At 38.7% G+C, this 26,426-nt stretch overlaps 1 protein-coding gene across 3 annotated transcripts in view; it reads left to right on the top strand.

The window, feature by feature from the left end:
- Positions 1 to 26,426, top strand: part of INO80 (INO80 complex ATPase subunit) — a 68,250-nt gene that overhangs the window by 25,089 nt on the left and 16,735 nt on the right. For all 3 annotated transcript variants that reach the window (XM_030451994.1, XM_030451997.1, XM_030451995.1), the window contains exons 15-27: positions 653 to 712; positions 1,290 to 1,432; positions 2,984 to 3,068; positions 3,534 to 3,651; positions 4,457 to 4,542; positions 5,493 to 5,660; positions 6,084 to 6,217; positions 7,004 to 7,071; positions 7,959 to 8,052; positions 9,329 to 9,503; positions 15,319 to 15,459; positions 19,722 to 19,947; positions 25,408 to 25,535. In XM_030451994.1, the coding sequence (XP_030307854.1) occupies positions 653 to 712; positions 1,290 to 1,432; positions 2,984 to 3,068; positions 3,534 to 3,651; positions 4,457 to 4,542; positions 5,493 to 5,660; positions 6,084 to 6,217; positions 7,004 to 7,071; positions 7,959 to 8,052; positions 9,329 to 9,503; positions 15,319 to 15,459; positions 19,722 to 19,947; positions 25,408 to 25,535 (1,626 nt within the window). The remainder of the gene's footprint in view (positions 1 to 652; positions 713 to 1,289; positions 1,433 to 2,983; positions 3,069 to 3,533; positions 3,652 to 4,456; positions 4,543 to 5,492; positions 5,661 to 6,083; positions 6,218 to 7,003; positions 7,072 to 7,958; positions 8,053 to 9,328; positions 9,504 to 15,318; positions 15,460 to 19,721; positions 19,948 to 25,407; positions 25,536 to 26,426) is intronic.

Here is a 26,426-nt window from a genome sequence, read left to right as displayed (position 1 = left end):
TCTTCACTTTGTCTTAGTGATGTGTTGTCCTCTCTTCAGACAGAAGATGGCAGTACAGTATTAACTAATAATTATTTTTTGTGCACTGCAAAGATTTGTATTGACATAATAGGACCTATGAAATTGAGCTATAAATGGATTAAGAGATTTCTCTGGTAGTAGTGGTTACTTTTAATAATTCTTACATTGAATATATCTAGGCCAGGTGTTTGAACTTTATTCTAGATTTCAGGGGACAGTTCTGAAATAGAAAACCAACAGGAAATCTGGGAATGTCAAATAGGAGAATCAGCACACTAGGCCTGTAGGGTTATCTGTAGCAGGTGAGGGCAGACCTCTTTCTGACAGAAGCAAAGTGTCATTTATAATTTTTAGAAAAAAATTATAAGGTGTAACTTCCTACTGGGCATTTTGAGATTGTCACTGTAGCTTGATGTAGTTTTTGTACTAGACATAAGTTGCTTGAAACCTTTGCCTGGAATGCTCTTAAGCTTTTCTAAGTGCTTTCCAATTTTTTCCTCTGTGCTAAAAGGTATAATTTCTCTTGGTGTTCTGGAGAAAGAAGCTTTGTCTTTCTCATTTTTCAGAATACATAGTATAAAATTCTAGAGCTGTTATTTAAAAATGTCTTTCTGCTTTTGTACTGTTCCAGGTGCTACCTTACTGGGGAAACCCACATGATAGAAAGGTGATCAGGAAGTTCTGGAGTCAGGTAATCCCAACGTGCCCATGTGCTTTCACCATTTTTATTTGTGAAGAGTAAACCAGAAGCTGTTGCAAATGATGTGTAGATATGGAGTTCTGTTTCTTGGACCATGTAGTAGCATTTTCATTAAGATAGTGAGGTAAAAGGTTTCTCTTGTGCTGGAGAGCAATACAGTGCTGGCAATTCAGGGCAGTATGGAGTTCAGTTTCAGAAATTACAGCTCTGTAAACAAAGAAGGAAGTTTCAGTGTCAAGGACTTGATTCCACTTGAGTAGCCTCACTCAGGATGCCCATGTGTATCGTCAGCGCAGGCCTGTGAAGTTGTTCTTGATTTAGCAACAGCATTTTATGTGGAGTTCAGTGCTTGGGTCTTGTCTGGCATATTGAGAAGCATCTGAAATTGGCTGAAGTCCAGGTTCACCAGTTGAATAAGCATGCTGTAATTAATTTTAAAAGTCATCTGGGGAAAAATGCACTAATAATGAGGATTATGAAACAGAGACCTGAAATTACAGTATGCACAAGTGAACATTTCATAATGTATTTACATTACATGCTTTTTTTTCTTATTTTATGGTTACAGAAGACATTGTATACTCAGGATGCTCCTTTCCATGTGGTGATCACCAGTTATCAGCTAGTAGTACAGGATGTGAAGTATTTCCAGCGAGTGAAGTGGCAATACATGGTGCTGGATGAAGCACAAGCACTCAAGAGTAGCTCCAGGTAATAAATTAACCAGAAATAAAATCTTTTCTCTGCATCAACCTCTTAAAAAATATCAAGAAAACATCAAGATTGCTCAACTTGGTAGAAGTTAAAATTGACACATGTAAAATTCTTTAATTGTCTTACCTAGTCAAGTATCTCTAAGCCTCTGACACTGGATTGACACACTATTTTTTTGCATTTAAATTTTCTTTCTCCAAATAGTAAAATGAAATTAAAAAGTAATTGTGGAGCAGAAACTTATGTGAACTATAGGACAGCTAAACAAAACAGTGTGAAATACTGTTTTGTGTGAAATACTGAAGTGATTCTTCCCCTGTGCTCAGCACTGGTGAGGCCACAGCTTGAGTCCTGTGTCCAGTTCTGGGCCCCTCAGTTCAGGAAGGAGATTGAGGTGCTGGAGCAGGTCCAGAGAAGAGCAAGGAGACTGTGAAAGGATCCAGCACAAGTCCTGTGAGGAAGGGCTGAGGGAGCTGGGGGTGTTCAGGCTGGAGAAGAGGAGGCTCAGGGGAGACCTCATCGCTCTCTCCAACTCCCTGAAAGGAGGTTGGAGCCAGGGGGGGGTTGGGCTCTTTTCCCAGACAACTCTCAGCAAGACAAGAGGGCAGGGTCTCAAGTTGTGCCAGGGGAGGTTTAGGTTGGGTATTAGAAAGAATTTCTTTATGGAGAGAGTGATCAGACATTGGAATGGGCTGCCCAGGGAAGTAGTGGATTCTTCGTGTCTGGAGATATTTCAAAAGAGACTGGATGTGGCACTCAGTGCCATGGTCGGGGAACCACAGCGGGAGTGGATCAAGGGTTGGACTCGATGATCTCTGAGGTCCCGTCCAACCTGCCTGATTCTATGATACTGTTCAACTTCATTCCTCACTGCCCAGTGAGCAGACTGTAGTCTTTAGTGCACATTGCTTATATTGGCTCTGTGAAATGAATTATTTTGATTCCTTTTTAAGTGCCACTTCCAAGACACAATTGAAGGTCAGAACCCTGAGAATGCTGTCAGCTGCAGTAAAGCCAAATCTTTGTCATAAAACTGCCAGAAGATTTTCTGCTTGTTTTCAAGTAACAGATTTGTCTGTTTTCAGTAGCTGCTTTCCCATAACCTTTGCCCAGGTTGCCACTGGACACAATAAGTTCAAGACAGCTTTAAAGCAGACTCACTCAGACTGAAGTCTGTGTCTTCAGCATTCTTAGGAAACTGCCCCTCTAAAAGGATCGTAATGTATAGCTCAGCACTCCTGCCACAATGGCCCATTTTATTAGTAGACCTGAGATTTTATTAGTATTCAAGCATTTGTATAAAAAGTGAGTAAAAAGATACTTGGAAAAATAAAATTAAGTTATGCACATTTCTTCTTAATATGTAAAATATTGCTATTTACTATAGTTATCCTCTGAAAGACTGGGGAGTAGCTATGATAGTTTTGCCCAGGGGCCTCCAAAAATAATTTGGGAAGGTCACTGGATGCAGTTGATCTTAAAATACCTTATGTTTAATATCCTCCTACAAAAATGGTTTTAATTATTTTTCTTTATTTTGTTCATTAGTGTTCGTTGGAAGATTCTACTACAGTTCCAGTGTCGAAATAGATTGTTGCTGACTGGGACCCCAATCCAGAATACAATGGCTGAGGTATTTGGATGCTGTTAAGACTGGACTTTATAACAAGAATATACACTAAATACATGTGAACAGTTGAGGAACAGGTTGTGTGTGTGTGGTTGTGGTATCGTGTTTGTAACAAACCCCTGGAAACATGGAATCAGTTCTGGGAAGCAAAATTTGGAAGTGTACCAGACATTGGAAGAAAATACCCTATTGTCAATAATATTTAGATTACAGGATGAATTCTAGTTCTGGCTTTTCCTGCTGTTGGCTGAAATAATTGTGCTGTGTTTGTTACTGCTTTCTAATGATGCTTTAAGCTGATATATCTGACATTTGGCTCAGGGAAGAGAATGTATCAGAGTTTTTGCTTAATTTTGCCACTTCTCATGTAATTTTGGTCATAAAGAGCTGCAGGGGCTTAAGATCCCTAATTGCCTTGTCCTCAGTAGGGGACTTTTGCTTATTTACTGTTTTCTCCTTTTCTTTTAGCTTTGGGCTCTGCTGCATTTTATCATGCCAACACTGTTTGATTCCCATGAAGAGTTCAATGAGTGGTTTTCTAAGGACATAGAGAGCCATGCAGAGAACAAATCTGCCATTGATGAGAGTGAGTACACTGTGTAACTTAAGTATTTTTTTATGTTAAATGTATGCTGTTTTTTTCCAACAACTTATAAACAGGAGAACAAACATTTTAAATATTTGTTAGTTTCTACAGAGTAGATCACCTTGGAGATCTCCTGAGTGTGTTAAAAGCTGTAGACAGAAAAATGACCCAAAGCACTAAACCTCTTTACAACACCAGAAAAAAAACCATAAAAAAAAATCTTAAAAAATAAAAATAATAATTAAAAAATCTTCATTTAAATTTTAGAGTGTAATTATGCAGAAAAATCCAGCTAGGTAAAATAGCTAATTTGTAATTGGACTAGAACACAGAACAGTTGGAACTTGGCACAAAAGTAAAGGCTGTAAGGCTGCTCAAATCTTCAGACCTTTGTTTTTACAGGGTGTTGTAAAGACTGCAGTTACCTGTCAGTGCAATGTGCCCTGGTTGTGTAATGCTGTGATTTTGGGAGTTTCATGGTTTCTCTTCATGAATTACTAATGTGTCGCTTAAACTTTTCACTGATAGTGAGTGATGAATTTAAGGCCATATTCTCACCCTTGAGGAATATAGAACACATAAAATGCTTTAGAAGTTCATTCTTTGTAGCAGATCAACAAGTTAAAATTGTAGCTCATGACTCACTTAAGAAAAAAGGAAAACAACAGCGAAATGCCAGCTTTGGTTGTAAGAACTTGTATGGAAGAAGTGGCTGAGTAGTAGTAAGTGACTTAGTTTGTAGTAGAAGACTGTTTTCTTACTTGGTGGAGTAATTGTTCCTTTTACCCTCTTCCCTTTATTTCAGATCAGCTGTCACGCTTGCACATGATCTTGAAGCCTTTCATGTTGAGAAGAATCAAGAAGGATGTTGAAAATGAGCTGTCAGACAAGGTGAGAAAAAGGACTTATCTGGAATGAGTATTTCAACTTTACTGTCATAATTGTGTTGTTTAATGTATTTTTGGAAACTTGCCTGTCAGTCTGCATCCTGAAATTTTATTGTATACCTTTCAAAAACCTTGAGTTTTTGGCACCACATAGCAGCAATCTCAACAGATGTGAATATAAATGAAGAACTCCTAATTAATAAATTTTTCTTCTGGAGAAAACATTATGGTAACAGTTAAAAGTCTTTGAGGCTGATGAAGTTGACAGAATTACCACTGATTTTATTGAATGAGATTGATATAGCTATGATTAGGTGATTAGTATCTCCAGTTGCCTCTATGAAGGATTTGGAATGAATTTAGGATTCTTTTTGTTTGCTTGTAAAGACCAAGAAATACACAACAGCAACATCATACTTATGTTAGGCTCTTCATTAAAGGTGGATTATCTTAAGCATGGTCAGCATGTCCTCAGGTTTTGGGACCACTGGCTTGGGGATATTCTGATATCAGGGTTGTTCTGATGCACTTCACAACTAGAACTTCCCACAGAAAACTCTGATGTGATGAACTTGTTGGCTCCTGTCACCTGTTCAAAAATGCTCTAAATGGGTAGCATTTCAACAGTAGCATAGAAGAACTGAGGTCAGATTATAAGATGATCAGCTGCAGATGAGTTGTTTTCCTGGCTTCTTCTGTATCTGTCTGTTGATTTAGTTGTGCTCAGACACTTGTAAAGGTCAGTCTCCCACATCATTACATAAGCCTTCCAAAATGAACCTATCCCATGCTGTGCCCTAAAATATATATATGAATGCAACTGCTTATATTTGTATTTTTGGGAGAAGGTTATATTTCCTTTGAGATAAATTTTCTCTGCTTTGTATGTAGTGATATGGTCATCCTCCATTTCACAGATAGAAAGAAGGGTAAATCTTCATTACTGTTTTTCAGATTGAAATTCTTATGTACTGCCAGCAGACAAGTCGACAGAAGCTGTTGTACCAAGCTCTAAAAAACAAAATCTCTATAGATGACCTCCTGCAGTCCTCAATGGGCACTACTCAGCAAGCACAGACCACCACTAGTAGTCTCATGAATCTAGTCATGCAGTTCAGGAAGGTAAGACTATTTTAAGTAATGATTTTTAAAAAAGTATAACTAGCTCTGAACTAAAATACAGCTTCTAGAAAACACCATATTAAAAAAAATCTGGCATGCAAATTTGCAGGCAGTTCAGTGGTGTTTCTGATGCAGTGAAGTAGAAGAGCATTAGCTGAATGTGCATGCATCTGGTAACTGATTTGGTTACAAATTGGTTGTTGAAGGAAATAATTCACTTGGGAAGAAGAGGCAGTAGCTGTCATGTGAATAGGGAAGGATATGATGCAGTATTGGAATTTGAGTAATTAAACTAAAATAACTGTGACATACTAATCAGTGTAAAACTTTCAATGGTCAACAGTCATAGTTGATTTGGGCTGTAAATGCTGCATTGGACCAAAGTGATTGCTCTGAGTGTCTGAGGTGCTGTCTGTCTTACAGGTGTGCAACCATCCAGAGCTGTTTGAGCGACAAGAAACTTGGTCTCCATTTCACATCTCCCTAAAGCCATACCAGATCTCAAAGTTCATCTATCGTCACGGGCAGATCAGGGTCTTTAACCACTCCCGGGACAGGCAAGTGCACTCCTTCCTCTCCAGCTTAGCAGATTTAGTGTTACTACTCACACTTATTTTAGCTTTCTCAGTACCAATTATCTCCCTTACCTGATATATTTAATTGGCATTGGCTAAGCAGTGCATTCCTAGTTTTCTTTTGTTCATTCAGCTGTGAAGCGTCTGATATCTGATGCTCTTTCTTGATGGAATCCTCATCATCAAATGTCCCTTTGAATAAGAAAGTCAGGAAAAGGAATTCAGAGTTGTTGCTGATGATACGTAATAGAATTAAGCTTTAAAAAGTTCTTAAAAAAAAGAGAGAGAGAGAAAAAAAAGGCAACCCACAACTGTTTTCCCTTCAGCAAATTCTCATATTTAAGGAAGCTATCAGTATCTGTTGGAACGTGGCATATCATGGGCATCTGCTAGTGTCTTGACAGCTTTTAATGTTTACCTTGGATGAACAGAAGCTGCCTGAGTGCATTTTATTCTTTTCTGACCATGGCAATTCCTGATTTGTTTGCATATAGTCATGAGGAATGCTCAGGCCATAGATGAGAGCCATGTTTGAAGATAAGACTCACTGTTTTACAGCACAAAATGCCATCCCAGAACAAGGGTGTGTCTCAGTGTCAAATTAACAATGGTGCACGTGGACTGATGCTTTTCTCCATGCAATTCCAGATATCCAGAGTGCTGGAATACTTACAATGAAGTACTGAGCTGTGGTTTTCTGCTGATTGTGTGACTGAGCGTTACTTGTCACCTTCTTAGTGACTTTGGTTTTGTTGCTTTCATTTTCAGGTGGTTACGGATTTTACTTTCCCCTTTTGCACCAGACCACATCCAGCAGTCTCTCTTCCATAGGAAGGGTAGGTTTGCAGTCTTGGGAAGCAAGCTGGGCTGCACACTTGCATGTAATGTTGTGATATTTCTACTTTAGGGGGAAGGATTGAGATGCCAGATCAATTAGTCTGTGGAGATAATCTGATTAGAGCTTGTTAGAGTTGTGTTAGCATTTGTACATATATTTCACTTGCTCAGTGAGGAAAGGAAGGAAGCAGCTGGAAGAATAATCTATGGACAAGTTGTTATTTAGTCACTACTACCATAAAAGAAAAATAATTTTTATAATATTTTTGTGTAGAAGTTAGAAAATAAAAGAAATTTAATAGTATTGGGGATATATGGCACACATGGGTGGGCCTGAAAGGCTTTCTTTCTGAACAGTGGAACATCCCTCTTTTGCTCCCCACCGGGCAGTTTATCCATCATCCTCACCATACCTGTTGCATCCTTATGTCCATACTCACATTCCCCTATCAATTCCTACATCACTTTCCAGCCTGTTTGACTGACTGGCTGGTGAGAAGGCACAGGTTTCCCAGGCATCTTGAGGTATGGGTGTTCTGATCAGCCATCTGGCAGGTACACGTTTGGATTGTCAAACAGGAACACTGCATGTTGATTCTTAGTAGGTGAAATTAATGTCCTTTACTGGTTTTCTGGCCTAGAACAAACTTGTCTTTCTTGGCAGATGCCATTCTCTTGCCCAGAATGAACTGAAAGTTCATTGGAGTCAGACAAGAGTGACACTAATACTACATCTTCAGTATTTCAAGATGATCTAGGTTAAATTCACCAAGATATGTTGTATGTCATATAATGTGTCCCTTGAATTGAGGAAGTTGGCTCACTGTTTTCAGTAATAACTGTATGTGGAATATGTTCACCTGACTTCAGTGTTTCTGTGACACAGGCATCAATGAAGAAAGCTGTTTCTCTTTCCTCCGGTTTATTGATGTCTCTCCAGCAGAAATGGCAAACCTCATGAATCAGGGACATTTAGCCAGGTGAGAACAACTTTTTCTTTTCTCCCTCTTCTAGTAGCTACAGGAAAACCACAGGTGATAGGGACTCGAGCACAGATCTTATGAGGAGAGGCTGAGGGAGCTGGGGGTGTTGAGGCTGGAGAAGAGGAGGCTCAGGGGAGACCTCATCACTCTCTACAACTCCCTGAAAGGAGGTTGGAGCCAGGGGAGAGTTGGGCTCTTTTCCCAGGCAACTCTCAGCAAGACAAGAGGGCACGGTCTCAAGTTGTGCCAGGGGAGGTTTAGGTTGGAGATAAGAAAGAATTTCTTTATGGAGAGGGTGATCAGACATTGGAATGGGCTGCCCAGGGAAGTAGTGGATTCTCCGTGTCTGGAGATATTTCAAAAGAGACTGGATGTGGCACTCAGTGGGATTGGGATCAAGGGTTGGACTTGATGATCTCTGAGGTCCCTTCCAACCCAGCCAAATCTATGATTCTGTATTTAGAGGCATCTCTCTGTAAACCTGCATTTTCTTTGCCTCCTAATATTATTAGTCATCTGTCATTACCTAGTACTATACTACCTTCTAGTGTGGAATAAGCTTGTGCTGTTATAGTTGTTCTTCAGCTCCAAGCTATGTTGTCTACTTTCCACATGTCCTGTTTTTAATATGGAATGGAATTCCAAGGTGTAGGCCTAGGATAGTGCATTTTTAGCACTATGAGCTGTATTATCTTGGAAAGGGAGGTGATTTGTTGAGGTACTCTGGAATGGGCAGTACTTTGACTGAAGTTAGGTAGTGATAGTAAGAAATTTGAGATTAAAAGCAAGTCTTTGTTAATAAATAAAGGTGTTCTGCTTAGGGTTTTGTAAGTAATATTATTTTATTGTTGTGATTATTTTGGACTACCATTTCTTATCTGTGTTTCAATAACAATACAAGTTTCTCTTGGTCTGACAATCATCTTTATGGTTAATTCTGTGTTTGTTGTGCAAGTTGTGAATAATTTATATATGGAGCAGTTTATAGAGAAGTCAGAGTGCAGTTTTAAGTCGCAGGGGATCATTAGGGCTTCAAGCTTTTAAACTAAGTGCTTCAAAGTGTGTTCTGATTTAGTCATAAATTCAGTTTAGCCATCTTAGAAAAAGTGTAAAGAGGAGTAATACAACTGGAAGATGTCTAGCAAAATTTTCTTTAAATCAGGGCACTCTAAGGCTGAAATTCTAAAAAAACAAATAGAGTTATGTTGTAAATTCACTCAAGCTTTTCTTTCATGAAGCAGTACATAAACACAACTGCTGTGCTTTGTTTCAGATGGTTAGCTCTTTTCCTGTCTCTGAAGGCATCCTACAGGCTCCATCACAGGCGTTTCTGGGTGGAAACAGAAGGGGAGAAGCAGCAGGAGTCATGTCTGAGGAACAGGGATTTCTTGCTTGATGTAAATTTCCCACTGTCTTTCCCTAACTTGCACAGCTGCACTTTGCTTCAGGTAAGCAAAATTTCTGTGTTGGGGAGACAGTAGCCCAGGAATGAAATGATGAAAACCCTTTCTACCCTTAAAACAGGAAAGCAAACTTGGAAACAGGATGACTTTATTATATGCTTTACGACACATAAGGAGTGAAGTTCAGAGTGCCGAACAGAAAAATAGTTTGACTCTTCTGTGTGGTGACACTTCAAAATTCACTATAAAAATGAGTTGAATTAAAAGTCATAAAATGTTACTGGAGGAATGGAACTGGACTCATGATTTGTCTTATGCTTGTAAGCATACGAGTTTTTCTAGTGTACTTCTACATCTAAGATGCTTTGTTTTCTGACTGAAACCAACTTTTTTCTTAAATTCAATACATTGTTGCAGCAACTGGAGAAAGCAGAGACTTGAGCCTAGCAGTGTTTCAGAGTTGAAGGACAGGCATTATTATCAGTTGTGTCTTTTTCTGAAGTTCACTTCTTAAGAAGTGTTCATCTTACTGTGCAGTGCAAGGTTATTTTCTCTAATTTTTTACCTAGGATGTGTGTGGAGATTTTGTTTTTTCATTACTAAAATGGTGAGTTATGTTGAACCTCCACAGATTCATTTCACTGGGAGGTAAGTTCACAGGAGTGCTAGCACAGTAGGAAAGCATCTTAGGGCAGTTAGCAGATATGCAGTAGAAAAACCCTTCCTGAAACAGTGACATCATGCCAGATTTCTCTAGGGAATATTGCTTCTGTTCATGAGTGTGGCAGGGGAAAGAAGATAGCCTGAATTTGATTGAATAGTGTGTGGAGGAAGTGAAATTGAAGGCACACAAGCAGTAGGAAGCTAACCTTGGGCTTGGTGTCATGTTTTGCAGTGTTAACAGCAAAGCCAACAAAATGAGTCCTGCTTGTTACCAAACAAAGAGCAGGCCAGCTGAGTGTGTAAGTTTGTTAACTCTGCTTATGCTGTTTTTTACATATTCTGTGTTTCTGTATCTAGCTTGCTAAAATATCCTCTATGGATTTACTTTCAGTTAGTTTTTTTTTTTTTTTAAGATTACACTCACCTGTATGTATAATGCTTATTTCTGACACTATGCTGACAGTTTACTATACTGTAGCTCTGTCCTCTGATTGGTATGGTTAAGGAAAGCTTGGGTTGTATCAAAAATGCTGAAGTCTGTGAGGGAGGTGAAGATGGAACCAGAAGTTGTATGCCCTTCCGGAAGTAGCATTCATTTTTACATATGTAGGAATACAGTGTAGATTTTTATATAGCCTTCAGGTATAAATATTAAAATGAAAGTCATTATATTAAAGAAAAGGTGGTGAGTTAACATTGTAGATATTAAATATAAGATGTGGAAAATGGACATGTAGGTTTTCAAATTAAAAGTGAAATACAAAGTATTCAAATAGGCTACAAACCCACCTTTACCATGAAGCAGTCATATGCTTAAGTCTATTAAGCATATACTTTGGTTTCTCCAGATAATTTCTGTTCTTTGAGAAAGTCATTATTTGTACCTCAGTGCTGTGACTGGGGTAACTAGTGACCAGTGTAACCAGTACCTTTCACATAGAAAAGAGCAAGCTGAGGAGCAAAGTTCATTAGTGTGTGCAAGACAGTGCAGCACATTTATCACCCCAGTAAATCTAAAGGAAGTTTAAGCCTGTAATTAAGACAAAACTGTTTTCTGACCTGCATATTGGACAACTTATCACCTAAAGTCATTTAAAAAAATGTTTGCAGTGATTTGTTTGCAAGTTTACATACAGTACATCTCAAAAAAAAAAAAAAAGCTCAAAACCAAAGGTAGAGTTGAAAAACAAATTGCCTTTTGCATGCCCATCCTTTAACAGCAGGCATTGTGGCAAGTGAAAACAAATTCACTTTTTTTTCTTCGCCCAAATTCTAGAAACTTTCAGTGCAAAATTCCCTGATTCTTCCTCTAGGGTTTCATAACATGTAAGGAGTGACAAAGGGGAGAAACAGAGGAAAAAGGAAATGATACAAATCTTTAAAGGCTTCTCTTAACTACTCAGATGAACATTTCCTATATAAGAGACAAACTATGAACATAAGTTAGTAGACAGAAAAAGCACTTACTTTTAATCTTTCTGAAATTAAGGTAATGTCTGCCTAAAAATAGTATGAGTTTCTTCATGTAAACACAGAAGTCCTTTACAGTGTGAGGTCTTCTCATTCCTCTTCCTCAGCACCTCTACAACATTTGTATTGATTTGTATACAATTATTTAAATTAATATAAAATATAATCTGTTGAGATGAACCATTCTGTCATTCTTTTCCTAATTTTCTTTATATTGAAAAATAGGAGTGTTGTTAAGCATAAGATGTTGGTAGCAATCACTCATATTTATGGGCAGCTCTGTTGGCAATACAGGAAAGCCTCTTCCAACACTTATTTTGGATTGCATGGTTGCAGTAGAAGTAGATTCATATTTTTTTCATATTTTTTAACGATCCTTCCCTTTTGCTTCTACAATAAAGTGTGGTCTATTTCAGAGCTGTGGCTGTCTCCAATTCTGTAATCTTATCCCATGTATATAAAACCTTATACCTTATTTCCATGTATGTCACTGAAGGGAAGTTGGTTTCTGCTGTCCCTGTTCTATCTGGTGTCTGCTTTGTTAATGAATACTTCATGGCTGTGTATGTCAGAATTCAGACAGGGGTGTTTATGTGACCTGCTTATAATTTGTACACAGAAAGCATAATGCTAAAAACCAGAGTAATGCCTGTGAACTACTTCAAATGCTGCATGCTTTACAAAAATACTATTTTTCTCTTATTTTGGATACCATCTTGGTAGTTTTTCTTTGTGTCTTTCTGCATTCTTTTAACTGGCCTGAAGCCATCTTCAATACCTGCTTCCACAAGAGAACTAAGTAACAAACTTGCATAGGTTTGGAGTTATATTTTGCTAGCTTCCTATCCTTTTTTTTTACTATCTTTTTCCAGGAAATAAAGTTAGTGAACATCTCTGACAACCAGGCCACACCCAGTCAGTACACTAATTCTTGTTGTTGTAACTTACTGGAAACCTTTTGTGACTGCATACTGAGCTGATTCCTTGTTGTAAAACCATCCATATGCCCAGCATCTGGGACAGGGTTGGGGAAGACTTTGAGTTAAAGCAGTTATTCTCAGTTTGTGTAGCAGCCTGCTGGTTCAGAGTCAAGTCACTTGACCCTTGCTGTCCTTTTGTTACTCCCAACCACTAAATCCTGCCTCTGCTGGTGTAGGTTTGCACTGTAACAGGGCAGAACACTTCCCTATTTTCCTGTCAGCTGGATTTGTTCTCTAAATATGCTTGTGGAGGGGTGTGACAGGTGATTAAACTAGCACCAGAAGTGACACAACTGTGTCATGGGGAGAGACACCTCTTCTTTGGTAGCAGTACTGGTCTTTGTTGCCACTGTTTCTGGTCATCATATGAGTAAGCCAGCGTTTCCATCTGTCATCCACAGCCATGAACACCCAGCCTTGTATGGCCCACTCTGCTGTCTCAGCACATGGCCTGTTTTACCAGGTGGTGAAATGGAGCACAAAACTAACTTGGAGTGCAGGGGTGAGGGTTTGTTTTCATCCTGGTCAGCACCTTAATGAACAGAGACAGCTTGGACAACAAGAAGGAGCTCTGCTGGGACAAGCCTGAAAACATAAAGAAGTTGTTGATTAAGCATTGCTGATTAAGAATTGCTGGCTGCATAAGAGCCTGGGTTTGGGATGACTGCACATTATCCAGAGTAGCCCAAGCTTTGACCTCTGCTTTTTAGCCCTGATGAATGTCAGTGAAAGGCTCTTGTCAGCTCTTTCTGCTCTTACCTTACAGGGGAGCAGATGTTCAGTCAGAGGATGAACTTCCTTTTTGCCAGCTCCAGACCACAAGTCCCACTGGTAGCAGCTGAAAAACCCACTTACATGCTAGGATTGATTGTATTTCTAGATTGTTTTTCTTCCTTGTCAGCAGGTTCCAAATCATACGTGCTAGACATCTGCCCCTGTACTCAGACCTGGTGAGGCCACAGCTTGAGTCCTGTGTCCAGTTCTGGGCCCCTCAGTTCAGGAAGGAGATTGAGGTGCTGGAGCAGGTCCAAAGGAGGCAACTGTGCTGGTGAAGGGATCCAGCACAGATCTTATGAGGAGAGGCTGAGGGAGCTGGGGGTGTTGAGGCTGGAGAAGAGGAGGCTCAGGGGAGACCTCATCGCTCTCTCCAACTCCCTGAAAGGAGGTTGGAGCCAGGAGGGGGTTGGTCTCTTTACCCAGGCAACTCTCAGCAAGACAAGAGGGCAGGGTCTCAAGTTGTGCCAGGGGAGGTTTAGGTTGGATATTAGAATTTCTTCACGGAGAGGGTGATGAGACACTGGAATGGGCTGCCCAGGGAAGTAGTGGATTCTTCGTGTCTGGAGATATTTCAAAAGAGCCTGGATGTGGCACTCAGTGCCATGGGCTGGGAACCGCAGCGGGAGTGGATCAAGGGTTGGACTTGATGATCTCTGAGGTCCCTTCCAACCCAGCCAGTTCTATGATTCTATGATCTTGCCCAGTGCATCTACTTCTGCAGATACAAAGGACCTGGAATTCATGATATCTAATAGACTACTGCTGTGGATGTTTTCTAGCATTTTTTGACAAATACATGAATGTGTATATCCAGTGTATGACATGATAAACAAGGAGTCTGCTTCTGTGATGAACCTGGTGCTTAGAACTTCAAACACTGGGAATTTAGGAAATTGAGAGGCTATGTGAAATAAAAGTAGCATGCAGTTAATTTTTGTCCATTTGGATCTGGGTCATAACAATGCCAAAGTTTGCATTTTACTGAAGTGGATTGCTGGAATTGTCAGGAGGGCACATCCTGTGATCCTATGGCAGTGAGAAGTTTATACCTCTTAATGCTTGATTATCTTTTTTTTTGCTTGTTTCCTGCAGAATGCAGAATAATGCTCTGCATACTATAGGAGCCAGTTAAACCTAAAAATATATAGCAGTTGGTTGATACAAATACAGGATAGTCAGATTAAAAACTACATAGCAAAAATGGTTTAGTCTCTAAACATTTTATTTTATTGCTTGATGCAGCTATTCACAATTTAAAAAAACCCCATAATATATGACACAAGCAAAGAAATTTTTTTTCTGTAATTTTTCTGTTTGGAGTTGAGTATCTTTAAAAAGCTCTCCTTTGAAATGCAGTGTCTTCTCATCACTCCTGCTTTTGGTCAATGCATTTTTCTGTATCAAAAGGACATTGATAACACTTGTAGCCAGTTCGAGGGTCTGGTATGTTTGTATGAGTAACTATGCTAGCACCTTTAAAATGTTCAGCATAAAATTTAGAGGCATTTTGCACAAGAAAGGAGGAGAATGTTGGAAAAGGCAGAAGTCCGAAGATACTAATCCAGTCTCATTTGGAGTCTGAAATTTTTTCTCTGTCAAATTTTGTTTTTCCAGAGCTTTAGAGTACATAAAGGAGTAGCTACAAAACAACTTCAGAATCAGACCCCCTAGAATATTCTCATACTTCCTTTATTATGAAAGCTAAAGTCAAAATGTTCAAAGAAAGAAAAACTTATTTCTGGTTTCAACTGAGTGTAAAAGCAAATATTGATACTAGGTATTCTGATTTTACCATTTCAGGATTTGAATGTTCTGATAATTGCTTAAAGATCCTGTAGAAGTTGTGTAGAGCTTTCTTTTCGAAAAAGAAGTATTTGTTGGATGTCATTCATCTGTCTTTCTCATGGGTGGTCACAAGATTTAAGAGGAGTTTTTCTTAAGACTGAGTAACTTTCTGATTTTGTTTTCAGAACCTTGTGTTCAGTAGCCACTGTAAAGCAGTTACTGGCCATTCAGATCATGTCATACATAGAAGGAGATCAGCTACCTCATGTGTACGGTGCTGCCAGGTGACTGAGCTGCCATCCTTCCTGTGCATTGCCAGCCCACGGGTAAGTCCAACTTACAGCTTAAATTATGTTTTCTATTGTGTTTTAAACTTTGTTAGAGTTGTGTCTTAGGAATTGAATGATATATTTCTTTCTTTTGGTTGTGAGGAGATCCTGTTGCTACTGTGTTCAGTAGTGTGGTTTTTTTCATAGGGAAAGTGACTCTAATGCGTACTGAAGGGACAAGGAAAGTTCTAAGATGCACCCAGCAGGGGTTATTTTGAGATACGTAGATTTCACTTTCTTTTCCTAGTACCAAAACCAGCAAAGTTACAGAAGAGATTGTCAAATAGATTATTCCCCAGTAATCTAAGGGGGTGATGTAGGTGTATGAACAGCATGGGGTGATTGCTTGGTTGACTCTTGGTGACATAAGGGGACTGAAGCAATGCATTTTTGAAAAGGATGTTTATTTTCTGTCACTGTGTTAGATTCTGTTCCAAAAAGGAAATACCAAATTACAATATATAAGGATTACACAAGTTGGCATTTTCTTTATCTTTTGGATATGAAGTGGTTCTACTTGGGATTGTCCATTAGCTGTTAGCTGGATTTTGAAATTACTTTAGCTGAAGTTTCCTAGGCTGACATAAGGGACCTTTGTAAGTCTCTGGCTATCATTTTTGTTCCATGTTGTTGGATCATGACAAAGTTGGAAAAAACATACCTTTATTAGCAGGCCATCCCAATGCCATATTCTTTAGATTGAGAGTGCATAATTTCTTCAGATTCTTTGCCCTTTGTACTTAAATTTGCATTGTGGATGAGTGTGTTCAGTACTGCTTATGCATTAGGAAGGGAGGAGAGGGGTTTAGAAACCCAGATAGGATGAGAAATATGAGAAGAGGCATAGCTGATATTTATTCTAGTGAGTAAAAGTCACTGTAGTTTGGCTTGTGTATAAAAGTGATTAAGTGGAGGCATAGCTTTTTGTTTCTAGGAGTACAAAGACTGAATTTTATGCTTGTTAGAAACTTAAGGCAGATGTGTACAAGACCTGAAACAGCAGAAGGAGCACATAGGTTCCCAGAAACTTTTGTTGTTTGACCTGTGATGAATTTTAGGAAGTTAATGGAGCAAATGATAGAAATAGGAGCATATGTTTATGTAGCAGCTGAGGGTCAGGGTGTAGTAGTGGGGGGGAAGGGGCTATAGTGTTGCAGTTCTTTTCCTATGCAGGCAGTTTTAAAAAACTGTCATGACAAGAAGAAAAGAAGAAGAGCATGAGCAAACTTGAATGGAAGACTTTTTTGACCTGTTTCAGAAATATCTTGGATTTGCTTGTCAAGACATATAAAAGGTGCAGAGCTCTACCTAAAAAATGTTTGTATGCACTTCAAGTGTGGACATGACAGTAAAGAGAGCCTGATGTTCTCAGATGGCAGGCAGTATTACACAGGAATTCTTCCTACATGGGAAGATTTTATTCTTACTGTGGAAAATAGTGCTGAGGCACACACAGGTTTGTCTGAAGATTGTCTCCTCCTAGCTCTTCCTTTAGGTGAGGTACTAGTAAAATACAGCTTGTAGGATTTTATGATGTGACTTTATTTTTCCTTAATAAATTAGTGTACAAATCTCCATATTGAATGCATTAGATAAGCTATGTTTCTGTCTATAAATCAGTTTTCTGTGTAGTGGCTGACAGTCCTAGGTGTCCTGGAAATAAATGTGACAGGTTGTCTGTTCCTGAAAGACTTCTTCATCCAGTGCATCCCATGTAGGAAAATTAACTGAGATGATAATAATGCCTTTTAAAAGGAACAACCCAAGTCTGTAAGCATCAGTGTGGCGTTACATCCATGTTCAGGCAACAAAACTTGAAACATGAGAGGTTTTGCCCTCTCCCACGAAAGACAGTCCTGCAGTCCATGCTTTGACTGCAGATGGCAGTACAAGATAACCATCAACCCCAGTAGGATCTATCCAGTCGAGGGAATGAATACAAAATCATACTTAACACAGCCCCTTTCAACTTACATTGTTTCATGGGCCTGCCTAGCCAATCTGATTTAAAAATAGCTCTTGGCATCCTGCAAAAACAAGAGCATTACCATTATTGCTAAGATTTTGGGTGTTTTTAAATTTTATTTTTATAATTTTTAAAAAATTTTGCTTATCAGTCTGTGTAAACAGTTGATTTGCCTTTGTACAAGTAAGTCTGTGAGGTTAACTTCTTCCTTTGGGAATAACTCCTTTAAGACAGGAGTGGACGACATGTTCCTCTACACAGGTCTTCCTTGTTAACTCTGAGTTATCTGGTAAATGTTCAAAGAGCAGCCAGCATATAATGTATGTCAGTCTGTCCTGACTTATGAGTTGCTCCCTTCATCTTACAGTTCTGAAGTACAAGCTTTAAAACATTTGATATTTAAACTATTATATTGCTTATCATTTAGTTAAGCCATTAAAATATTTTGATTTACATGATATAATGGCTTTCTCTGTCTCTCTCTCTATATATATATACACACACATATGTAGCAGTTAATTATTTCATGCTAGAGTAAGCTGGAACAACAAATTCATCTTCCTTCAAATACATAAAAGCTTTTTCACTTCAGTACAAAGATAGTTCTTTCACTGTGTGTAATGTTTCAGTTGTCCCATTATCAGACCCTTTCTTGATTCTCCAGAAACTCAGCTGCTCACTGATAAACATCAAGCCATACAGATTCCCATACTCTTCCTTCCTATGCAGCTGTCTCCTTTTTTAAGATGTGAAAACTTTCACAAGTTTTGATTTCATTTGTGTTTCTTTTCATTCATTTCATTGTTTTTCATAGTCCCCCAACTACTGTGGTAATTTTGTGCACTGTTAGGATTCATGACAATGTTTTCAGCTCCCATAAATTTACTTGGATGATCTTTTTTTAATTTTACTTCTGAAATAAAAGCAACAATTACTTCTAAAGTAATGATACATTTGTTTCCTGTAATGTTGAAGAAACCTATGAAGCATTGCCAATTTATAATTTTTGTCTGTTATAAACCCATTCTGTAAAGTGAATTGTCTAACATTTAATCCTAGTTTCATTTTTTTGAGTCCACAACACATAGAAAAGTGAAAGTTTCTACTAGTTTTCTGTTGTAGACATGGTTATAAATGCCTTTTGGAAACACTTATCTCACAGTGCTGGCCCCAGACAGACTTGCATTCAGAAAAGATACAAAGAAGTTGGTGATTTGCAGTTTATTGGAAAGATTCTTGTGCTAGATAGTGAATTGTTGTGTATTTGTATTTGCATGAAAGTGTTATGGTTTAACTCTTGGTGAAGTATATGAAGAAAAACCCATCAGAGTAGGATGTTCTGGTATGTATCATGGCTTGGTTCTGCTTTTCTTTTGTATTACTTCAGTATCTTGAAGTTGTCCCTTACTCTGGTAAGCAAAAGATATAAGAGAAAGCTATGGACTGTGTGAAGGACACCCTTGGCTGCTGGAACTGCCTCTTTACTCCTTTTACTTGAGAATTTTACAGCCATCAGTGTACATCTGTCTGGCTAATGTGGACCTTCCACTCTCTGTCCAGATTGGAGTGGATGTGGCAGAGCTCCAGGGTGTGTGTGGTTCAAGTGATTAAGCAATTCCAGAATAGCTCACACAGCGTGAAATTGGAGTTCCTGGGTTTGCAGCACTGGTCTGTCCAGCTGGGCTGTAAATGCTGAAGCAGGTAATAGGGATTCATACAATGGCCAGAAGAAAAATATCACCCTGTGCTCACTTGCACTGTTTCTGTGGCCTCTTTTTGTTCAAATCTACTGTCAAGCCCAGAAAATGAGCTCCAAAATGAGGTTTCAAACCAGGGCTGTTATCCTGTTAATTTTTTCTTTTATGCTTATTTATCTTCTAATTTTAAATTATCATATGAATTTCTGTTAAAGACAATATGTAAATCTCATCTCTGCTAGGTAAATACTTGGTTGTGAAGGGCAAAAATGAAAATAAATCTAGGTAAATGAGAGTGCAGCAAGGTTATTACTCTTTTACTTTCAGCATGGCTGCCAGTTTCATAGCAATTGGTACAAGACAAGGTTTATCAAAAGGAATCCAGGCTGTGCCTGGTAATTCACAGGAATTTTTTTTTTGGTGTGTGGACACATTGCATCTTTGCTTATTTTAAGCCAGCCTGAGATTATTTTCCATTTGTCCGTATCAGTAATTTGACTTTTTGGATTTGGTGCTGCAGAAACGTACCTGGACTCTGGGGTTTTGGGAATGAGAGGAAATCTGAAGAAGAATATTGATGGTTATTTTACTTGTAGGTAACAGCTGTGCCACTGGAATTCTACTGCAACGACCGGAGTGCAGAATACGAGCGCAGGGCACTGAAGGAGGGAGGAAGCCTTGAAGCAAAGCAGTGTGTGCTCAATGGAGCCCCTGAGCTAGCAGCTGCCTGGCTGAAGCAAAGCTCCCAGTTCTTTCCAGAGTCTCCAGGAGGGCTGTTAGGGATCAGGCCTCAGAATGGATGGTCTTTTATCAGGATACCTGGTAAGTTTGAATGTTGTTGTGGAATAGAGGTTGGATAAATAAGGTCACTTACTCTTCAGTGGTAATTATGCTTCATTATGGGCTTTTTGGGAGGATGAAGGTGATGGTGTGGTTGTTTTTCCTCCTGAGTGAAAAGTAACCTTGGTATCTTGAATTACACTCTAATTTCACATCCCCTGTCATGAGTAAAGCTGTCAGTGGGTACTGAACAAGTCTAGTGCAAGCTTTTCTGATGCATATAAATCTCTCTTAGCACATCAGCCCTGCAAATGGCTGAAAAGGGATGATTTGCTTATTAAAACACAGTCTACTCTGCAAAATGAGTCTGATTTTGAGTTTGGAGATAGGAAGATTGAAGGAAAAGTAACAGTCAAATCTTGCCACCTAGTATGTTGGAAGACCTTTGTATTGACTTAGGAGATCTTCTGTTGGTCTTCATTACAAAAGGATGGACATTACTTGTAACAGTCTGCTGTGAGAAGGATGAGTTTGGAGACCAAGTTTAGAGAAAATTGGCCTGGAAAACAAGGCATGAGGGATGTACTGAGTTTCAATTGGAATAAAAAAGACAGAGTTAAATTCCTTGGAAAAGTGGGGAAGAAATACCAGTGTACTGGTAAAGCAAGTGAATTTTATTTTTTCCTAGAATTAGACTAAAGTTGTCCAGGATTTTCTAGACTTTGACTGCAGATGACTGCAGTGATTTTCATGGGCACACTCTAGCTGTTGGAAGATGATCCTAAGCTGTGAGCAGAATTTTGCAGAAAGTACTAGAGATCTGAGAGATAGCCAAGAGGAAAAACAGCTTACACTGCCAGATCCTAAGTTATTCCCAGACCCTTTTGGGTCAAGGATGTTTGGCAGGGGAAGTTAGTACAGTAAAAGGAAAATGGTCTTTTGCTTGCTGCAGTATGATTTAAGAAGGTACTTCAGAAGTACTTCGAGTCATTTGAAGCAAATGCATGTTTATATGTGTGTAATGGAGAAACAGCTTTTCTTGAGCTTGCACTGAATTAATGTTCAGTGACAGCTGATGGTTTTATAGTTTCTTCAGGAATTCATTGAATTGTTTATCTATTATTTGGAATCAGAAGATGAATCACTGTAGCAGGAAGGAAATGGCAAAGGGATTAATTGTGATTGAAAGTATGGGTAGAGAAAAGAAGAGTAGCCAATGTAGAATAGAGTTCTGTATTGTCTTAAAAAGACTTCCATTTTAAGCTGATGACTTTGTCATCTGCAAAAATTCGTAGAGGAATGAGGATGGGGTACAAGAAGCTCACAAGAGTGAATGAATAGCTGCTAGGTTAGACAAGTTGTCAGAGCACAGCAAAGAGTTTGGTTGAGATCAATCTGTTATGTAAAGATGGCTTAATTTACAAGGTGTAGGAGCTGAAAGTTGATTTAATAAAAAGTAGTTTTGTACAGCTATGTTTTAATTAGATGGAAAGTAGCATTCAAACCTAAACTTTAACAGAAGAACACATGCCACAACAAGGCAGCTGTGTTTATATGGGCAGGGGCAGGCACAGAGCATTGCAGAAAGTGACTGATGTGCTGAAGGAGCCATTTACAAGGCTGAAGTCTCTTAGGTGTCAAATGGAAGGGTAGGTGTGAAGGTCTGTGGTAAATAAGTGACACACAGAAAAGGGGATGGATACCTCTCTCCCCTAACCCTGAGCTGTCCTCTCCCAGACTCGGCGTTCCCAGTACCCTGGCAGCAGGCTCAGCTGCAATCACTGTGGGAATCTCTTGAGGCTTTTCCTGTTCTTTGAAAGAAAAATGGTCCTGGATTAAATGGCAGGAAGTGTCTGAGTCCTTTTAGCATCGATAAAAAGCAGTGGCCCCCCTGGCTGTTTACTGTGAGAGCCAGCTAGCTCCTCACTGACCCCATTGTGCCGTGCAGACTATCGGGAGGGTAACCAGGGGTGTCAACTGGAACCCAGACTTTATCTCTCTTTCCTCTGAGTTTTGCATGTCCAGAGGCACTTTTTCTCATTCTCCTGAGAGCAGTGAGCCCAGCTATAGCCATCAACCAGAGCTCCTGACTGGGGTTATTTTGAGTCATAATAATTTGTAACTATTCTTCCCACTGTATCCCCTTGTAGATAATACAGGTCCATATCCCTGCCTGGCTGGAAGCAAGGACTTTATTTTCAGACTGAAAGCCACACAATATGATTTTACATTTACTTTCATTTTTAATCTGGTTCTCTTTTCTAGTTTATTTCATACAGTACTGAAGAACCCAAGAAAAGCATCCTAGGGGGAGTTCTTTGGCAGTCAGTCCGGCACCTGTATCTTCTGAGAGGCTTAAAATGTTAAAAGTTCCTTTGATGCTATTAAAAAAAGAAAATAGCTAAAAAAAAGTCCAAAGACATTGTCATTGCAAGTTTTCACCAACGATTAAAAATGGAAAATGTAGGATTGCAAATTTTGGAAGTATCATTTTAAAAAAGAGGCAAACCACTTTTTTCTTCTCCCCAGGGTAAAAGGGAATGAGAAGTTGAAAGAAAAGAAAGTAGAGGTGTAAAGATACTTACCCCCTGCCCCCTCTCTTTTGAATAGCTGTGTTTTCTGAAGATGGCATAAAAAAAGAAGTAAATTTGCTGTCACTGATTTCCAAAATTTGCCCTTTGAAGCACTAGGTGGCAGGCTTTAAGCATGCAAAAATACTTGATCTTGGAAAGCACAATAGTATCAAGATAGCCTGCTTAAAGATACCAGGTTAAGCCAAATGGTTTTCTCTTCCAGAGATGATCTTTTTTTGTTATTTCTGTTTTACTTTTCAAAATAAAACTGAATCTTTCTTATCACTGCAGTCTGATACTGAGTTATCGAGCAAATTATGAACTGCTAACAAGTTGCTCACTTATGAGGCTGTAAGACCATCTGCATATAAGTGTTTTACTTGTAATCTGCATTTTATAGCTGTATTAAAATAGTAACTTACACAATGGAGACCTAAGGAGCCAGCAGCAAAGAACATGCACCATTTCCAGTTACCAAACCTGAATTCTACCTAATGATGCCTGTGTGAGGACAAGAATAGTTGCATTTTGCTATTGTAAATTTATTTAATATGAGCCATCTGAGACTGACTTTTGAACAGACCCTGTTTGTTCTCTGTTTTTTTCCAGTTAGCTACCTTTTGCTTAATAATCATATTAGTTTGTCATTTATATCTAGACTTTTCATGGTGCTTCACTCAGTTTTGAAATAGCAAGCTGACCAGTTAGAATAGAAGCAGAATGTCATGGCTGTGTGGATTTAAATGAGAGAATAACGTTTTGTGTGCAGAGTAAACATTTTTACTGTGCAAAGTTTATGGCTGTTATAGGTGTATTTTAAAGCCAAATAACTAATTTCCATTTTTATGTCATTGCTGAAATTCAAAGTTTGGTTTTCCTTAGAAAACAACCAGAGCTTTGGTCTTGAGTTTTCCTTGCAGTGTTTCTAGTGTCTTGGCTTGGCTCTGTAGTTGAGGACTAGATGATCTTTCGAGGTCCCTTCCAACCCCTAGGATTCTATGATTCCTTGTGGTTCAAGCAGTGATTTGGTGCTTGCTTCTGGCAGGGCAACAAGATCACCATCAAGCTAGGGGAGAGCAATTTGGAGAAAAACAGTGACTATCTAGATATGCAGACAAGCAAGAAGCTCTCTTGTCTTGGATTTTAACTAATGAATTGCAGGATCATGGCTCTAAACTTACCAAAGGAGGGGGTGTTCACAGAACTGGCCTCTAGTACAAATACAACAGCTAATTTCAACAGATACTGACAACTCTTAATTTTTTTTTTTTAATTTCAGAAAGCAGGACTGTTACCTGCTTCTTCTGATGTTCTAATGTAGACCCCAAGTCCAATATTTATATTTAAGCTAAAGGATATTTCTTAGAGATCTTTATCGAAAAGTGAAGTGATTAAGAATCCACAGTTTTTCTGGATAAAAGTGTTGCTGACTGTACTAGTGGAAAGTTCTCTTATGCTGTTAAAAACCTTTGTCCCAAAGAACAGCCTTTAGTAATGGCAATTTGCTCTTTGGAAAATTTAAATAGATCAAATTTCTGTACTCCCTCATTGCAGAAAAAGCTATTTAACACTTAAGTCTTGTAGATCTTTTTCTGAACACTTCCTGTTTTTTACATCCTGGTTTTTACAATCTTACTGAAAGCTGTACTGAACCTGGATGTGTTATTTCAAAATTATCTTTTGAATTAAATTTAGAAGAACCACATTCCTCCTTTTCCTCAGCAGACCCCTGGCTGTACATTCAAGAATCAAACTCAGCCCTCTGTGCCACATCCCTGCACTTAGGCACTCATGGTCTGTGTTGCCTGCTGTGCTCGTAAGATCTTTTCAGGAGCTGTTGTGTGGTCTGTACTCCCCAGTTCCACTACTATAAACTTGGTTTTAGTTATATTAAAACACAAGGTGCTCAGCTGATTAACTTTTAATTTTTTATATTAAAAAAAAAAAATCAGAATATGAAGTGTGCAGAAGTGCTACTTGTTAGAGGTTAGAGAATGGTACCTGCTAGACATGTTGAAAATATTTGGGTTCTGTACTAGCCTGCACCATCTGCAGTTGTCAGCTTCCTGTTTTGGCTGTAAACATAAATTCGGACATCCCAAAGAATAAAGAATCATCACTGAGCTTTCCAACAGATAATTTTTTGGAAGAAATTTTCTCTTCATCCTCTTTCAACAGTAATGTATTGTTTATCGAAGTTTATGTACAGAATGTACAAACAGGAAGATCTCCTTCCTGAAAAATACTTCATGAGTAATGCTGAAATAGAGAGGACATGAAGTATAAAATCTGAAGTGACTTAAAAGATTGCAATCTGGAAACATTTCTTAAACAAAACAATAAAGGGGAAAAAAAGAGAAAAAAGAAAAAGAAAAAAAACCCAACCCAAAAGCAGAGGGCAGGGAAGAAAAAGAAAAGTTAAGGCAAGTGCTGTGAAGGAGCTGTGATTTTACAGTGACCAAGAGAACTATTCCTCACTTTCCATGTTGTTGTGGGGTTTGAGCTTGAGTGTGTGGCAGGTAAGTCTGACACTCAGCAGCAGATTGCATCAAATGTCCAAAGGAGAGCATTTTGACATGTGAAGTGGAGAAAAATTTCTTCCAACTGCCAAGGCATATTGTGGTGATTGATCTGGTCAGAATGATTTCTCAGAGGAGGGAACTAACTGTCCCCAGTTCTCTTGAATCATTCTGTAATGAGATTTTGCCAAGTGGGTAGGTAGATTGGTAGATTCATGTCCTCCTGTCATGCCCTACAGAAGTTACTGTGAGCAGTGTGATTGTGTCAGCCAGAAGGGATGTTGCAGTTTCTTCAATCACAACTTCAGGGGTTAAAATGTGGTGAAGTTCTATTAAAACTGAAGTTGCTGCATGTGGCTGTTTTGGCTTTATTAGTTACCTTCTTTTTTTTTTTTTTCATTTCTTTTTAGACAAAGAGAGCCTGATAACTGACAGTGGAAAACTTCATGCTCTTGATCTTCTGTTGACAAGACTGAAATCTCAAGGACACAGAGTTCTCATCTACTCGCAGATGACCCGGATGATTGACTTGCTAGAGGTAGGGCTATAGCCTACAGATTCTGAAGATTCTATAGCCTAAAATTCTGAAGATGCAGTTTTAGAAATGGTATTTCAGAGAAACTACTAAAATTTGGATGCAGCAAACCTGACATCAAATTATTGTACTGAAGGACACTGAGTAAATGCATTGAGCTGCCATACAAAACTTTACTTAAGGTCCAGCCTAGTGTTATGCTTCCACCAGTGTACAGTAGCAGACCAATACAGGGGAAATGCACAGGGATAATGATACTTCACAATTAGTGTCTCAGTATTCAGCAGTTTGGAACTCACTGCCTTTCTGAGCCAGATTTACCTTCTGTATATTCAGTAATCCTGAATGCAGTCTTTGTAAATTGTCATTTGCCCTCTGCTAAGAGGTTGCATGGTTTAATTAGTCTCTTTTGTTAGTTTTGAACTCCTTCCTTATACTTTCCTTTGACACTCGTGTCCTTTTGGAAGAAGGAGGAAAAGCAATACTTAATTAAAGATTGTTTATGTTGCTTGCAATTTCACAGATTTCTGCTGTCCTTTCTATCATCTTTTTCATGTGCCAAAGTTTGGCAAACATTAATAGCAAGAGTCTCCCTGGCATATAAAATAGGAAGAAGAAAAAGCTTAATCAATATTTGATTAGCAACCATGCCACCAAAGAACTAGTCTCGAGACAGTAGGAGAACTATGAATTGGGTTTCCTATTGATAATACTTATAATGGTTAGAAATAAATACTTTAATACTCTTGGCTTCTGTTGAAGACAACAAAGTTTGTGTTCTCAGCTGGATCTAAAATAAAGAATATCTTCTCAGTCCCTCTGTCCCTTACTAGTGAAGGATTAGTAGTAATAACTTTCATATAATATATATATAAACTATATATGATTATGTCT

The sequence above is a fragment of the Calypte anna genome, chromosome 5A (assembly GCF_003957555.1).
Source record: "Calypte anna isolate BGI_N300 chromosome 5A, bCalAnn1_v1.p, whole genome shotgun sequence".
Classification (NCBI taxonomy): Eukaryota; Metazoa; Chordata; class Aves; order Apodiformes; family Trochilidae; genus Calypte; species Calypte anna.
The sequence above is the reverse complement of the archived record's forward strand: the minus strand, read 5'-3'. Positions and strand labels throughout refer to the sequence as shown.